Source organism: Lathyrus oleraceus, chromosome 3 (assembly GCF_024323335.1).
Source record: "Lathyrus oleraceus cultivar Zhongwan6 chromosome 3, CAAS_Psat_ZW6_1.0, whole genome shotgun sequence".
Classification (NCBI taxonomy): domain Eukaryota; kingdom Viridiplantae; phylum Streptophyta; class Magnoliopsida; order Fabales; family Fabaceae; genus Lathyrus; species Lathyrus oleraceus.
Window position 1 is genome coordinate 91,292,685 of NC_066581.1, and position 17,638 is coordinate 91,310,322.

General features: G+C 34.2%; 1 protein-coding gene across 18 annotated transcripts; it reads right to left on the reverse strand.

The window, feature by feature from the left end:
* Positions 1-11,842: 11,842 nt before the first annotated feature.
* Positions 11,843-13,810, reverse strand: LOC127125561 (uncharacterized). Of its 18 annotated transcripts, none has more exons than XR_007804723.1 (5): positions 13,311-13,810; positions 13,155-13,203; positions 12,974-13,028; positions 12,585-12,718; positions 11,843-12,514 (listed from the first exon to the last, which is right to left on the reverse strand). XR_007804723.1 is itself a non-coding variant. In XM_051054341.1 (3 exons), the coding sequence occupies exons 1-3, from the start codon at positions 13,585-13,587 to the stop codon at positions 12,658-12,660; spliced, it is 393 nt and encodes a 130-aa protein (XP_050910298.1). In that variant the 5' UTR covers positions 13,588-13,810; the 3' UTR covers positions 11,843-12,657. The 18 variants fall into 18 exon arrangements, 1 of the variants encoding a protein (XP_050910298.1); XR_007804727.1 differs by having other exon boundaries at positions 12,585-12,873; XR_007804722.1 differs by having other exon boundaries at positions 13,130-13,203.
* Positions 13,811-17,638: the final 3,828 nt, after the last annotated feature.

Below are 17,638 nucleotides of genomic sequence, written 5' to 3' on the forward strand. Positions count from 1 at the left end.
TCTCATTAAGGAAAGCAGTCTTGACATCCATCTTCCATATTTCATAATCATGTATGCAATGATAGCAAGTAAAATCCGAATAGATTTGAGTATTGTAACTGGTGAAAAGGTTTCATCATAATCTACAACATGAATATTGTTATAGCCCTTAGCAACCAGTCTTGCCTTATAGGTATGTACCTTACCATCAATGTAAGTCTTCTTTTTGAATACACAATTACATCCTACTGGATTAACTCATATATGAGCCTCTACCAAGATCCAAACCTAGTTTGTGTACATGGAATCCATTTCAAATTTCATGACTTTTATCCATTTCTCATACTCAGGACCAGTGATGGCCTTTTGGTAGGTCACAGGCTCATCTTGATCCATGAGTAATGCATCATCTTGATCAGTTACGAGATAACCATATCTCTCAAGTTGGTGACTATCCTGTTTGACGTACGATGGTCTTGTTCTACCTGAGTAGATTACTCTTCCATAATTACATGTGTTTCTTGCTCTAGTTCCTCCATAGGTATATCAATACTTTGTGATTCTTGAATCAAGATCTTTTTTCCATCTACTTATTATTTTGGAGATAAAATCCTTTTATAGGAGTACTTCAGTTTGAGCGACAAACACTTTTCCCTCAGAAGGATTGTAGAAGTAATATTCTCTACTTTCTTTAGGATACCCCCACAAAGAAGCATATATCATATTTGGGCTCAAGCTTAGTTGAAATTTGTCATTTCACATAAATTTCGCAACCCCAAATCTTAATGAAATACATATGTGGTCTCTTACCACTCCTTAATTCAAATGGTGTCTTCTCAAAAAAATTGTATGGAACATGGTTAAGTGTGTAAGATTTGTCAATAAAGCATGTCCCCAAAAGGAGTTTGGAAGATGTGAATCATCATGGATCAAACCATGTCTAACAAGGTTCTGTTTCTTCTCTCGGATACACCATTCCATTGTGTTGTTCCAAGAGGAGTTAGTTAGGATATAATCTCACACTCCTTTAGATGTTCATCAAACTCTAAGCTTAAATATGCACGACCTCGATTTGATCGAAAGGTTTTAATATTCTTGCTTAATTAGTTTTGTACTTCATTTTTAATTCTTTGAATTTTCCAGACGACTTAGGTTTATGTTTATTTAAATACACATAATCATATCTACTATAATCATCAATAAATGTGAGGAAGTACTAAAAATCTCATTTGGCTGGTGTGTTCAATGGTGCACATACATCAGTATGTACGAGGGCCAAAATATCACTTGCCCTTTCACCTTTTCCTGTGAATAGGAACTTTGTCATCTTTCCAAGTAAACAACATTTGAATGTCTCATATGATTCATAATCAAAAGATTCCAAGAGTCCATCTTTGTAGAGTTTGGAAACGCGCTTCTGATTTATGCTGTGATTAACAGTTCTAGCAAATGTACTAGTCTCTTCGAAGTAATAAGTTAAATTTGTTTCCACAGTGATTGTGAATTTTAACAAGGTAACTATCGTGCGAATTAAAGTGAACAACAAGAGGGGTTTAAGATTGCTTTGGAACAGATTAAAAATGATAAATTTAACATAATAAGATTCAACAATTAAAGGATATTAAATGTTTATTTCAACTCCCCTACTTCTACTTGTTGATGAATTGTATACTTAATGCATTTTTAATATGTTAAAGTATTATGGAGAATTAACAAGGTCACTGCACCCAATTCCTTGGTGTATAACTCACTAAATTACACAATAATTTCCTAATTCCTTAGGCCAATTCAGAGTTAACTTAGGAATTTTACGTTCGTTCAGTCACAAGCCACAACTTCTAATTACCCATTCCTAGTTAATTACAAAGTTAAATAATTGCCTTTGATCAGATCAGTAGACTTATGGTCAATAATTCATACTCATCTGATATCAATTTGTTCATTCATCAATGCAAAAAAAACATTAAGATTAAGAATAATTAAATAATAACAATATCATAAAAGAATTCATTAAATCTCAAACAACTATATGATTCAACAAGTAGGGCGAAAATAGGGTAGGCTAGGCTTTAGAAGGCTTGAGCCTAGCCTACGAAAAACTTACAAGGCCTGAGCCTGTCCTGCGGCCTACTATAGGCTCTTTTTTTTGTCTGGCCTAGCCTTTTTAAAAGTCTGGGTTGTCCTGAAAGCCTATTTAAAAGCATGTTTCTTATTAAGGTTTTTAATTAATCCATATTATTTAAGAAGCCTTATACGTCGGTCTATATATGCATATATAGGTCGACATATTTAACATTTTTTCTAATATATATGCATGTGTAGGCCATCCTATTTAGCATTTTTCTAATATATATGCATATATACATCAACCTATTTACAGTATTTTTAATATATATATATATATATATATATATATATATATATATATATATATATATATATATATATATATATATATATATATATATATATATATATATATATATATATATATATATATATATATATATATATATATATATATATATATATATATATATATATATATATATGAAAATATTAGCCGACCTATAAGATTTCATAGGCTTTTTAAATAGCCTAAGCCTGACCTATTTAATTAAATAGGCTCTTAAAAAAGCTTAAGCCTGAGTATTTTATTAAATAGGTCTGACCTGGCCTGACCTTAAATAGGCTAGGCTATAGGCCCCTGTAGGCCGGTTTGACCTATTCTCATCCCTACCAACAAGGTACAGGCAAATTTGTCTCAAAAGATCTAATTTAAGGAATCTAGCTACTTATAGTGCATGTAACAATTACCATGAGCTTCGATGAAGAATGTATAAAAAACAAGGAAGATAGATGTCTTCAATGACTTCAAAAACCCTCAAAATACTGCCTTTAGAACTCCAAGTCGTCACTTTCTCTATCAAATTTGGAACTCCTAAAAAAGTAGCCAAAAAGAACTACTTATAGCAAACTCTGTGTGATAACTAACCACGCCATCACACCTATGTGCATCGTGACCACAATGTGACATCATAGCGCATACAATGCAAGCATCGCAGTCGCTTGAAATCCAATGGCTAATTCATTCCATGTTCTTCCTTTTTCTTCAATATTTTCACTAAGTATATATTTCTTCCTCTTTATGGGTTTTTGCTCACTTCTTCACACTTTGGCATGAATTTGGCTTAATATTTCACCGATTTCATCCAAAATTGCTCATAAAAATCACGTAACGATGAATATCATCAGAACCCCAAACTTACTATGTTGTCTGTCCTCAAGTAACATGTCTACATACAAAACATTTCACTAGAATTAAAATGCTCACCCTTACCAATGAACGTCACATTAATTTATCTGATCAATAATTATGTTCCCTCTTTCAGTCCAATCAACTTGGAAAAGTTCTTCCAAATACACAAGTACTTAGCATGTCTCTTATCTCACATATATGCACTCAATTTGACAGGGTAATCGCACAATCAACATACAAAATCATTTACCAATGAGTTTATGAAATTTATAATTAAATCAATCAAATTCATATTTAAACACACACTTTTGAGTTCTTTTCAAGGTTGTAGCGTGACTTATGTCAGGGTAGGATAATTTAGGATAACAGACTTAAATATTTGGAGTTAGGTACCTAGTTTTCATGATGTTACCTTTTTCCTTTCATATCACGCTTTTCTTGATCACTTGGTACTAGAGAATGCAATTTTGTTGGACCTATTTATCATTATTTTTCACAATTTTTTTTAAGAAGCTATTGTTAACTCTTTTTTTCTTGACCAATTTCTCTTGTACCCCAGTCCCAAACTTAAACATTACTAACTTTCAAGAGCAACCAAAAATTTATTCTTTTGCATCAGACAAGTAAAACACTTATTTCTACCTAACTGCAAAGATGGTGGAAAGAATTAATATTTCAAGACAAATGGATATAAAATAGGTTATGTAACCAAAAGAAGAAGTAATGCTCAAAGTGGTTAGCAAATGATATAATCATATTAAAATAGGGTGGCTTACAAAGGCTCTGAGTTTTCACAAACAACTACCTAAGTGGGTTTTTATCAGACCAATAGACTCAATTTATAAACAATGCAAATTCTAAAAATAACTAATGCACAAATACTCTCATAAGAAGGAAAAGTGAACAATGGAAATATTTAGCTCAAACCTTACTAGCTAAGGTATATGGAGATTTAGTATAAGTAGTTGGTGTCCCTTTTATTCATCAACTTTCATGCTGCAATGGAACTTCATTATTGATATCTTTTGTTCATTCTTTTCTTTGTGACTTTTTATTTTCTTTTTCACAATGGAATTGGTAAGGTAGCAAAATAAAACTAAAAGAAACAACAAAACCAAATAAGTTCATTAATTTAAGCAAATATAAGTACAAAAGGAAGAGATTTCTTAAGAGATAGCCAGTACTCTTCCTTGGATCATAATAGAAAAGGGAAATAGACTAAAATAAAAACTCAAAATGAAATAAAGCTAAATAACATTGATCTGTGGGTTGTGTAGCGGGGTATTCATTACCTTTAGGTTTATTGACTAAACCAAAAGTAAACATACAATTCGAGTCGCCACCGCACTTTTATTTGTCCAAAGGAAAGGCTAAAAAGCGAACAAAAGCCAAGTAAGAAGTTTTATCAAATCAAAAACTAATAAAAATGTCAGAGATCTAGGTAAGGGGGTTGGTTATGAGATGGGAAGGTTTTACGCACCCAAAACATCCTTAGTACTCTAAGGGAACCTCTTTTTGCCAAACATGTGTTGTAGGTTGGTATTTGTGAAAATATTTGTGCAAAAGATTGGAGGGATGAGAAGAGAATAAATTATATTTACAATTTTTGTTGTTTGAATGGATGAACCCATTGCCTACGTACCATCACAAAGGTAGGATCAAAACCTCGTAGTTCGGGGTAAAAATCACAAAGATTGGTGAATTGATTTGAACAAAGGCCTTAAGGTCTTTTGTTATTCAAAGGGAGAAAACTCAACCTAAACTAACAATCCACCATGTGAGGAAGGCTTCAACATACTAGCGAGGGATTAACCCTATAATAAGTATGGAAGACTTATAATCCAATCACTAAGGATAAGGTGAGGTTTACATCAACCACTATGATAACTCAAACCTATGGCTAATGTTTATGAAAGGTTTTAACAAAGGTGGCCATTGGAACCACAAAAACAACTTGAAGTGAGTTGTATTTATAAGTTAGACTTATTTACAAAATAAAGTTAAAGTTGAATTAAGATTCATTCACAATGAGTATTAATGAAAAGATTTTGAAAAGTCAAAGGCATAAGGCCTAGGTTTCTAATTTGAAAATAATGTCAAAGTTTGCACGAAATGAGTTTGGCTTGGGTTAGAATGAGGAGAAGAAGAGAAGGGCTAGTCATAAAGCATACAAGGATAAGAGAGAATATAAAACACTTGGAGTTCCTTTTCTTGAGATCATAAAGATGATTCAAGATGCTCCTTTCCTTTGGACTTAGCAAACAACAAGTAATCACACAATATTTGGATTCAAGCTCCTAGGATCTCCATTTGGCTTGTCTCTCTTAACTTGGCTACTCATGATAATGGTCCTTCTTACTATATTAAGATGGAATCCATATCACACAAGAGCAAATATAAAAAAGTTCACAACACAATAATAGGAACGGACGAAGAATGAGTTTAGATTAGGGGTCTTTTGAAGTCAACTTTAACATTTAGCATTCTAAAGGCATGAGGCCTAGTTGCTCTTCAACAAGTTTAGCATTCTAAAGGCATGAGGCCTAGTTGCTCTTGAACTCCTTTAAGCATAGGTAAGCCCTAATTCTAAGTCCGTTCTCCTTTTTGCATTGGGTTCACACAAATAAAGACAAAATAAACACAAGACAACAATATATTTATATACAATAATGAGCTCAAATGAGCAAAAGGAAAATGGCATAAACATAAAATATGTGCTCAAGTGAGCAAAGTAAAAAAGCAATATGAATAGATGAGTAAGAAATAAAGTGCATTAAAGTAAATTGCGAGAAGTTAAATGCTCAAATTAAAGTTAGTAATTAGTGGTTATGTTAGTGTGTCATAAGACAATTTAGCACTATGTTAAGCAATCGTAAGTGGACTAATGTAATAGTCACACCTATCTGAGGCCGGTCAATAAAACTATAGGCAAATAAACACAAGTTAGTTATCATGACTAGTAAGCCAAGCTCCTACAACTTGCCATGCCAAAAGAAAAGAGGAAAGACCTTGTATGGACTTTAGGTTTTTTGCTTGACCAAGAAGCAACCTATCTTGGACACAAAGCAACTCACTTGATCTTGGATCAAGTTGAGTTTGATTTGGATCAAAGAAGGTTAAACCTCTCATATGTCAAGCCCAACCATAAGACATTAACTCATTGCCCAAAATAAAAAGAAGAAATGAGATGAAGATGAAATGAATGAAAAGAAAATTCAAGCATCAAACACAATTGGTCAAAAGTGAATCAAATCATCATCAAACAATGCTAAACAGAAGAGAAATGAAGATTAGAAGTCAACAAGTCAAACATATTTTTTTGGTATTTTTGGAATTAAAATAAATGCAAAATTAAAATGGACAAAATATGGTCAAACCTCAAATTCAAGTCAAATCAACTTAAACAAGTCCAATTAAATTCTCATAGGTCTAACATAGTCAAACAAGGTTTGACAAATGTTTTCAACAATTTTTTAAATCAGAAACTATTTTAAAACAATAAAAAATAACACAATATGAATTAAAATCTCAAATAAATCTCAAATAAATTAAGAAATTGATGAGACTATTTTTCATTGACTTATCATGATCCATATGTGTTAAGAAAATATTTTTGGATTTTTCAGATATCAAAAAGTCCTTAAAATGAATTAAAAACTATTGAAAACCAAATAATTCACAAAAAATATTAAATGAAGTCACAAAAATAATTAAAAATCAAAATATGAAACTAGATTTTTCAAGAATTTTTTTGGCATTGGTCTCATATTTTTGTGACTTCAAATAAAATATTTATGAATTTTTGAAGATAAAATGAATTAAATGAAATTAAACATAAAATAAGAAAATAGCAAAAATCCAGAGCGCTTGGATGAATCCATTAAATGACGTGGCCAGGATCCTAAGGCTCAGAGGCGCGGATACACAATGGACCACAGTCAAGCACAGTGCATTGAATTAAAATAAGTCAACATAACACAAGGCCACAATTAAAACGTTTTGGCAAGATCTGAGGGCTCTGGTGCTCCCACGTGGGGGTGGGGGTGGAAACCACCATCTTCTCCGGCCAGCTAACTGTTTCCGGCCACCACGCGTAGGGATTTCAACCTCAATAAAAATAAAAACTAAGGATATCAAAATGAAGCTGGGGTGATGTACATCACCCCTGTAACCTTGGATCTTCCTCAATGTTTCTATTTGGAGAGAAAAAAGAGCTTGAAGATCATGGTGTTTGATCTGAAATGTCACGATTCATGAACTTAAGACCACCACTGGCATGCCTCTTCCTTGAGGACTTCAGAAAATAGTTCAAACCAAAGCAATTCACATTGTATTTCAAGATTCAGATTTAAAAAGTTTGGTGATATACCTTCAAAATGGAGTTTCAAACAGCACGAATTCTCCAAGCTTTTGATCCAATCTTGCTCTAGAAGTGTGATGATGATGCAAGGCTAAGGAATTAAGACTTTAAGATCAACTAAGGATGTTGAAATTTAAGCTTGAAATTGAAAACTGAAATTCCATTGGGTGAGGGTGTGGTTTCAATCCAGCAGCATTTCAGATCTCCTTCAAGTTGGTTTTTGAATGAGCAAGCACTTCTATTTATAGCTGAAATGTGCTGCAAGGTAGTGTTTAGCTCGTGTGCATGGAACTTGGATCCTTCATGCATGGGCTTGTACAAGCGCTTGCAAAGCCCAAGAATGAATGGAAATGCATGCTAAGATCATTTTGAAGTTATGATGTGCACAAGGCCTGGCATTTGCTTGCATTTCAAGTTATGATGTGAATTGCACAAATGGACATAAACATTAAGCCCTTCGAAACTCCCACATGGAAAATCCAAAAATGGTCATGTGAGTAATGGTTGGAAATATCTTGGAATAAGGAACAAAAGTTATGTTGGGCGAAAATCCATCTGGAGTTTGGAAATTTATGAAAACTGGCTGTGAAGTTTGGGGTACAAAACATGTCTAGGTTCCCTTTGAAATTTTTTGCCAAAACCAAGCAACTTCAAGCCCTTCTGTTTCAATGATGCAAGTCTCAAATGGAAAAATCCTCAACATAAAAGTTGTATATATTTTCAAGGTGATAAATTTAGACTCAAATTTGGAATCATTTGGATTTTTAATGAGAAAGTTATGGGCACTTAAAGTTGGACACTTTTCAAATTCAATGGTTTTGGTCCAAAGTGACCTATAATGTTTTGTATTATAACATGTGTTTATTTTAGGATTATGAAATTTTGTCCAACATAACATTTGAAGTGGACATCTTAATATTTCCAATTCAATTGGTCTCACCTCAAAATCATAAAAAATAAGGAAGTTAGGTCCTTGGGAAGTTGACCCAAAATTAGGGTTTCAGTCAAAATGACCTATAATGTTTTGAAATGAATGATGACCTTCCAAGTTTCAAATGGATTTTTGATGAACATGAACTTTGTTCATATGGTTATTAAGAACATGTTTGATCTTGGTGTCATATTCATTTGACAAACACATCACAAGTTGGTCTCAGTGATCCTCAACTTAGTCAGATGACTTAACTGGTCAACTTCTCAAGGCCAAACTTCAAATCTTGATGAATGAATGATTGAGGATACTCACATAGGCTCATATATGCACAAAATTATGAATGAAAGAACTTCCCTTGATTAAATTTGATCATAGGTTAAGGTTGCTTCATGAGCAAGGCACAATCAATGCACAGTTGAATTAGGGTTTCCTTGGGAAACAACCCTCGAGCCCTTTGGGTTATCTTGATCAAATTGGAAAATTTAGATACTTGGGGGATGTATATGATGATTAGGAACTTTGTGGACCATTGTCATGCTTGTTCTCATCTTCATTTAGCCACTTCATTGAGCTTAGGAGCCTCCTATGAGCATTGGGGCACATGATCACTTGAGCTTCAAAACAAAAAGAGTTAGTGACATATTTTTGTGCTTTTGGTTAGTGAACAAAATAAGAAGAGCAATAATATACAATACAAGCATGCTTGGTGGTCTCAAACCAACTCACACAAGTCCCACCCTATGGTTAAGGAGCCACTCATGCTATGATCTTTGAGGCAATGTATTAAGCAAATGATATGATGTCATGAGGGATCTTAGGGTCAAAATTAGGGTCTTACAGATGCCCCTATTTAAGGTCATTCTAGCTGGAGATATGAAGGTTAAAATCTTCGTCTCGATGAGGTAGAATGGGCTTAAATAATAACAAAGAGACGAATTTTGGTCCCTAAGAGACCTCATGATGCAAATGTATGCATGTAAAATAAAATCTTCATGGTGTATAATCACCACGAAGGAAAAGAAAATCAGAAGAAACTGAAAAAATCCATAGGAGTAACACGCTCACTAAGGAGACAGAGACTCTGGGGAAAATATGGTAAAAATGCGTGAGCAGGTCACGACTTGGAAAACTTGCTGGGAGACACGAAGGGATTCCATGAAAATAAATCGATGGAAAGACTCGAGCTGACACAAAGATGCATGTATTGGAGAATATGCCAATACAATAAAGCTATCCACAAAGGATACATCGGATAAAAACCGGACTCAGACGGGGACGTCCACTAAGGACTCAGTTGAGGAAGAAAAACAAGATATTACCGGATACTGGGTAATAAACTTAAAGAGAAACATGTTTTCAAGACACCGGTTACTGGGTGAGAGAATAACACGCTCAAGGATAAAGAATATCTAAGACCGGTATAAGGGTGAGAGATATCAATCATCCGAAACATATGAGGAGGACCTAAAAGGCACATCTCAACTCAGGAAAATCTAACTCCACAAGGGACAAAAAGTCATAATAGGGAGCAGAGGGAAGGAACACCAGGGATACCGGTTACTGGGCATATAATAGGCGACCAACCAAGCGTGAATTGGGAACATATCCAAAATACTCATCATCTGAAAGGAGGGATGAAAAAGCAAACTTGATTTACAGGATGGTCATTCGATTCCACAAAGGAAATATGAATCTTACTCAACTGGGGAAGAAAAAGACTTCGACTGAAGAGCGCATGAGATACATTATCTATTACCGTCATAACGTAGATAACATACTCGCACGGAAGATTATCCACAACCGATTACTGGGTTAATAAAGGATAAATCGACCGAAAAGAAAGGACATCGAGATACTGGTTACTGGGTATAAAATGATGACCAATCAAAAGGAGAAACAATCATCACCAAATGAAAGATGACTCGTGGGGGATGAATTGCTTGACAAAAGCAATCATCCGAGAGATATATCATCGGTTACTGGGTGATATACTCAAAAGTGAAGGAGCATCAATACCGAATATTGGATAAAGATAACCAACAAAGAGGGGATTACATCTACCGGTTACTGGGTAGAAAACCACAGAAATACGACTTACAACTACCGGTTACTGGGTAGAAGGCCACACAATTTGCTGGGGAAAAGGATGAACAATTACTAGTTACTGAGCAATTGAACAACTAAACCACAGGAAACGGCAGGGGAATAACAAGAAAGGAAAGTCAATCCTGGAACAAACTAGAAATGACACGATCAACAAGACTCAACCCAATGAGGATATAACTCAGGGGAGTAATTCCATTACAATACATAATTGGGGCGGAAACTGAAACAAAAATCATCCACGAGGACATAACTCAGTGGGGAATAAAGAAGGAAAGATAGACACTTTCTGCCTATGAGGCTGACTCTAAATGGAGAGATCAGACACAAACATCTGCTTGGGGAAGAACATTTCACCACTAGCAGGAGATAGCAAGCAAAGATATATGGCAAAGAATGCAACATGAATATCTAAATGCTATAATTATGCATGTATATGCATGGTTTATGTATGATTAATGCTGACAAACAAACATATCTAACACAAACAGGCTCCAGAGCCACGAACGGACATCCGGTATAACATCTCAAAAGAGAAAGGTCAGGCCCACATGAGAAATCAATTTTGATAGGGATGATCTAATACCAGGAGACACCAATCACTGCTAGGGATAGGCAAAGTCTCAGTTGGGGAACTTGCAGAGTCACTGCCAGGGATTTTCCAACAATCCTCGGGAACAGGTGACTGGATGTCAATAAGGTCCGTCGTAGAAGGACTCTGTCATACCCCGATTTTGGTCCTGAATTTTTTTTTTCATTTTTTATTTTTTATTTGGCACTTGGCCTCAAGTTCATTTGCATACATTCATGACCAAAGTCAACCACCCATTCCCAAATCCATATTGTTTCGATTTTGATAAACATTGGTAATTATCTAGGCTTTTCGATCATGGTGCTTTTAATTACAAAATGGATTCTAATTTAAGTTATTTGACTTTTTAATTTTCAATTTGATTTTAATTTCAAATTAAGTCTAATTTCAAATTTCAATTTAATCTTAATTGTTTTTTTTACTAATGATTCAAACTCTAATTGATTTTAATTTTCAAATGAATGTTAGAATTGATATCAAATTAATTTTAACAAATTATAGATTAATTTGATTTCAATTGGTTTTATTGGTTTTTTGATTTTAAATTGACATTTAGATGAGTCTGGGATTATTTCTAAAATCCATATCCATTTTATAACCGAATATCCATTTCCATAAACCAAGTTACAACCATTCTTATTCTTTACAATCACTTCAATCAAGTTCAAATTACAGCCAAAACCTAATTACATGGTCATTTCTAAACCAATACCATTATACAACCACTGCAATTTCTAATCCAAGGTTACAAGGTAACATTACCACATACATTTCATAAACTACATAACCATTACAACCATTTCATCACACTTCAAATTCAATAATCTCATACATTTCTACTATTACACAACATGAGCCAATGCGACAAAGTCCGAAACAGCTCCATTGCATTTTACCATCCAAGATTCCAAGCAAGCCCTGAACTAAGCAACTCGCATCCAAGCGGTTAACCTGCGCCCAAAGTATAAAAAACCAATGAACCAAACCACTTCATGGGATGTCTAAGAAGGCTAAAAGTAATATCCTATTTCACCAGCAGTGACAGTTCAACAACAATTTTTGCAGTACACAAACTCGAGCAAGCAAGCACCATGATGCAAACCATGTTGTATTGGCCACGAATTCTTAGCCATTTGCCTTCAGCCTGACCTAACCATTGGTCAAGGAGCTCCATGACAGTTTAACCATTATTGTTGTCGCAGCTTATGTCATCTTGCTTTGCAACAACATCACACCATCATTATCATGCAGCAAATGGCCATGGATTAGTCCTGCATCCATTAGTACCTGTCATATCACAACCAAGCTTAGTCATTTCAAACAAGTTTTCAAACCAAGGCACATCAGTTAGGCATACCAAATGCAACCACCAACATCTTGTAGCTAGCATGGAAGAGTGCAGAAGGAGTCGTGTGCAGCAGAGGTTTCTTTCACCAAATGTTCCTGTATCCACATTGTGCACACCTTTTCCAAACAACATGATTTCCAGACCTACAACTAAAGGATTGAACCAAGTGATTTGTAAAGAATTGATCACACCAATGTAACCCTACTGCAGTGGATGATAGTAGGATGAATGCCTCATCCTGATGCAACAGTAGGCTTAGAATAACAGACATGGCATGAATACACCTGGTATTACACAACTGCATACAAATGTTCATCAAGTAACTTGCAGCAAACCTAAGGCAGTATATGAACCTGCACAACAACATGACTTGCTGAAATACCAAAACAAAGACAGACCTGTTGTGATCCTGCAGTACACCATATTGCCCTAACCAACAAATACAAACTAGTCCTGCATTTACAATAATCAAACATGTTAGTGATGCTAACAAATCCAACCATATATGACCAAGAAAAATGACATGATGATGCAAACAAAATCCAAGTCATGACCAAAACAGTCAACCAAAAACCACACCAAGGCCATGAGAAAATCGAAGCTACTCATGAATTTTAACCAATCTTCACTGCAGTGAAAGCAAGGTAAATCAGCAAGGCAGTAAAAAAAATTCAAAAAAATATCCCAAAAGGGATTGAGACAAAATTCAAAGAAGAAAGCATAGGTTCATGTTACCTTTTCCGAATCCAAACATCAAATAGGGCAACCAAAATCTGACAACCCTAAAGAGATTTCGCAGAGATACTCTTTTGAATCTCCATATAGCAATCTGAAACCCTAAGTTGTGGGGATAAATAGGAGCGAAACGGGTACTATAGAGGGAGGCGGAACCCACGAAAAAAACCCTAAAATCTGAGGAGACGAAAACCCTAATTCGGAAACGGCGAAGGAGAAGAACTTCAAAGGAAAGCTTTGAGGTAAAGAAGGCAGATCCAAGCCTCACCGTCACCATCACCACCACCGAAGGTAAGCTTTATCTGTTTGAATCTCTTAAATACCATGGACTTTTGCACGTATGGTGAGAGATTGAGAGGTGACGAGAGGTTTGAGGTTTAGATTTAGAGAGATTGAGAGATTGAACGCTGAGAGAGTTTGAGAGAGGAGGAAGACAATGATTAGGGAGAGAGGGTGAGAACGTTTTTTCTCAAAATATCTGATTTCCAATTTATTTTAATATTTTATTTATGATTGTTTTTAATGATTAATACTTATCCATTTCTTAGTGAGGCACGTTAAGTTTGAAAAGGTCAAGATCTATTTCTTAGTGAGACACGTTAAGTTTGAAAAGGTCAAGATCTATTTGGTCATTATTAATTAAGTTTTTTTTAATAATAATTATTAATTAAGTAATTATATCTCTTTATATGTTAAAGTGAGGACTAAAAATGAGAGAGAAAGATGGATTTCAATTTTGTTTTGGTTTTCATCTGCATATACAAACATTTATTTGCAGATATTTCAAAAAAAGAAAATCATTTATTTTTTCATTTATTTTGAAAATTGCAAATTAAATGTTGGGTTATATAGAGAAAATATATCCATGTTTGCGTGCTGTTTTCTACCCCTGTCTTTTCTTTCTTTTGTGGTAAAGAAATAAGTGTGGATATTAAAATAGACATAAGTGTGGATATTGTAGCCATAAGTGCTTAGATTCATTTAAAAAAAATAAATTAAAATTACATGTAAGGATTCAAAAGTATCATAATATCTAAAATATATTTTATTAAAGAAAAAGATGTCTTAAAAATAAAGATAAACTACCTTTTTTAAAATTTTGTTTTTTATATTAAATTTTTAGATCGTTTTATTTAATTAGGTGTTTAAAATATTTATTTCTTTCTTTTATCAAAGAATTTTTTTTTTAATAAAAAAGGACGGGCAAAGATTTCTTTTTTTTTTTTTAAAATGGTAACGTTCTTTTTCTCTTTTTTTTATTTTTATTTTTTTTTTGAAAAAAAAAGAGAAAGTTAAACTTAAAAAAGAAAATTACAAAAAATATTTGTGTTAGTATTTATTTTATTTGAGTGATAGATCTTTTGCATTTTTTTATTAAAACAAATTAATTACTAAAAAATGATGATAATAATAAGATTATATATATATATATATATATATATATATATATATATATATATATATATATATATATATATATATATATATATATATATATTTAATCTGTGTGTTTATATTTGATTTATTTGATTTTTTATTATTGTTTATTTATGTTGTGTCTATTTTCATTTTTAATATTATTTTTTATTATTATTATTTTCTTTATCATATCTTCAATTGGCAAGTGTATCCCCATCTTTTGTTTGTAATTGTTTAATTATATTTATTGATTTTATCTTCTATTAGTTAGAATAAAATAATTAATTAGATAATAAACAAAAACAAATAAAATCAACCATGTTCTAAAAAAGGAAAAATAATAAACGCTCGATCCAATGTTGAGCCATTTTTCTCAAGTCAACCCAACAGTCAGGCGGCTAGGGTTGCATTTTGTATTCCTCCATCATTTTAATTAGTGGTCCACTAACAGTAGCCCCTCTCATTTTAATTAATTTGTTGTTCTAAACTATCTTCAGCTATTCCTGTTCATATATTCTAGTTATCATTAAGATAATAGATGACCATAAGTGGCTTAGTGGAAAGGGAGCAGTTTCACTTTTTTTTAGTGGGATGGATTCGATACTTAGGAGTAGCATATCTCCATATTTTTATTTTTATGCTAACTTTCCATAGTTTCAACATTTAATTCCATTTCCTCCCATTAGAACTCGATTTTATATATAAAATTAATTCGATACACATATAAAATTGTAAAATTAATTTTATCCCTATAGTATAATTTTATTTATAAACTATCTTTACAACCTGATTAAATCCCTTTTTTAAACGTGAAAGGAGAGGACCATTCGAATCTTGCATTCCGGTGGAAACCCTCGAATGATTGATTCCGAGCCACACGTTTTGGATTAACCGTTCATTCTTTTCTTTCGTTCTTAAAACACTTAATAATTAACTTGGACAAAATAAGAGTCGTTGGGATCAAGCGTTCTGGCATAACCCTCTGAATATTTGATTCTCATCAAGTGTTCTTTGTCCATTAAATATTTTTCTTAAATAATTCGAATGAATAAGGACCATTGGAATCTGGCATTCCGGTGAAACCCTGAATTTTTGACCTTAGGGCTCATGTCTCGTTCTCATCAAATATTCGTCTTTCAAAACTAAAAAAAAATATACTTAATTCCTACCTTAACACCTTTTCAATAAAGATGGAAATGGAACATGGTGTATATTGTGCACTCCTGAGACTAGGATTCGAGATGGATATCTCGCTCATCCAAGTTCTCGCCATCACTCAAAATACATCCAACCAATCAAAGTTTTTCTCATCGCCGTGCGATTAATCAAAAACCTTTTTCATAAACGAAAGACATACTGTCTTGAGGTGATGCAAAACAATGTTTCGACCACGATTGTTGAGTCGAGATAAGTGACGCTTTTTCGAATGTAGATTTATAAATCCGTTTAATGTGTGGTATGCGTCCACTCCTCATCTGTTTTGGGTAAAACAATGTTTTCGTCGATTAATACAATATAGCTTTCGCTAAAATCGACAAACAAACAAACATTTTCTACCCAGAACTACGTAAGCCTTGATTTCTCTTTTGAGATACGTAGGAGCAGGATTTGTAAATCTTGTCAGGCCCACTAATAAAAAACTTAGGTTTAGTCCTTCGTTAAAATAATCTAAAAACATCTTCTCTTTTCTTTTGATTCTATTTATTCTCTCCCTCATTATAACTTGAGAAGACTAACATAAGCTAACATTCAAAACGAAACTAACTAAACGGTTCCCGTTGAATACAACGGACGTGAGGGGTGCTAATACCTTCCCCTTGCGTAACCGACTCCCGAACCCTGATTTGGTTGCGACGACCAATAATCATTGTCATTTTGTCTTGGGTTTTATCAATATTTCCCCTTTCCTTTTTAGGAATAAATAAAGTTCGGTGGCGACTCTGTTCAGTCCATCACTGCGAGCGTGCTATTGCGCTTCACATAAAGTCGTATTCCTATTTTTCGAGGTGCGACAGACTCTACTGGGGAACTTATCGAGGAATGATGTAAAACTCTATGGGGAATAAACGCAAAACATATACTCATCAATCAAACACTCCCTTCTAACTGCTGGAGAAACCAACTCTACTAAGGGAAGAAAGAACCATTGCTCCGCTGAGGGAAGGAAATAACACATCTTCCTCATCACCGTCCAATACTGGAAGAAATCTTCAGCCATGGAGGGGATACGAATGTCAAGATAGGATCAGGAAACTCCACTGGGGATGAACTGTAGACGACCATACTGGGGATAGTCTGCTGACAACCCTACTGGGGATGAACTGTAGACGACCATACTGGGGATAGTCTGCTGACAACCCTACTAGGGATGAATTGTAGGCAACTCAAAGGAGACTACCCTGGATGAGGGAATCGAAAATGAATCCTTCATCAACATGTGCCATGCTGGGGGTGAAAAAGGGGAACACACCCTTCACCAACTGCTCTAGGCAACTACTGCTGAGGAGATATCTGAAAGATAGCTATGCCGGGAACACATGCTTACTCCGCTGAGGACTTCTACTCATACTAGGGAAAGACAAAATTCCTTATGAATAGATAACATATCAATTTTTATCCATCTATAAGGGATTTTAGGTCAGTCCACACAAGGTATAACAACCATATAATTGATAAAACATGAATGCTAGCGCCTGACGTAGAGGTATACACATCTCTAAAAGATCGAGGCCAAAACTCCAGGCTCTCTGGGGAGTTGATAATGTTTTGTTCTTTCTGCGCTCACCGGGGAGACAACTTGAAAGCTGATGAAGAGGATATAAACATGCCACAAGTATGAACAAATGTCTCACCTTTTGGAGATCGTACTATCCTTGGGAGAGCACCGAAGACGTTCCAACTATCCTTTC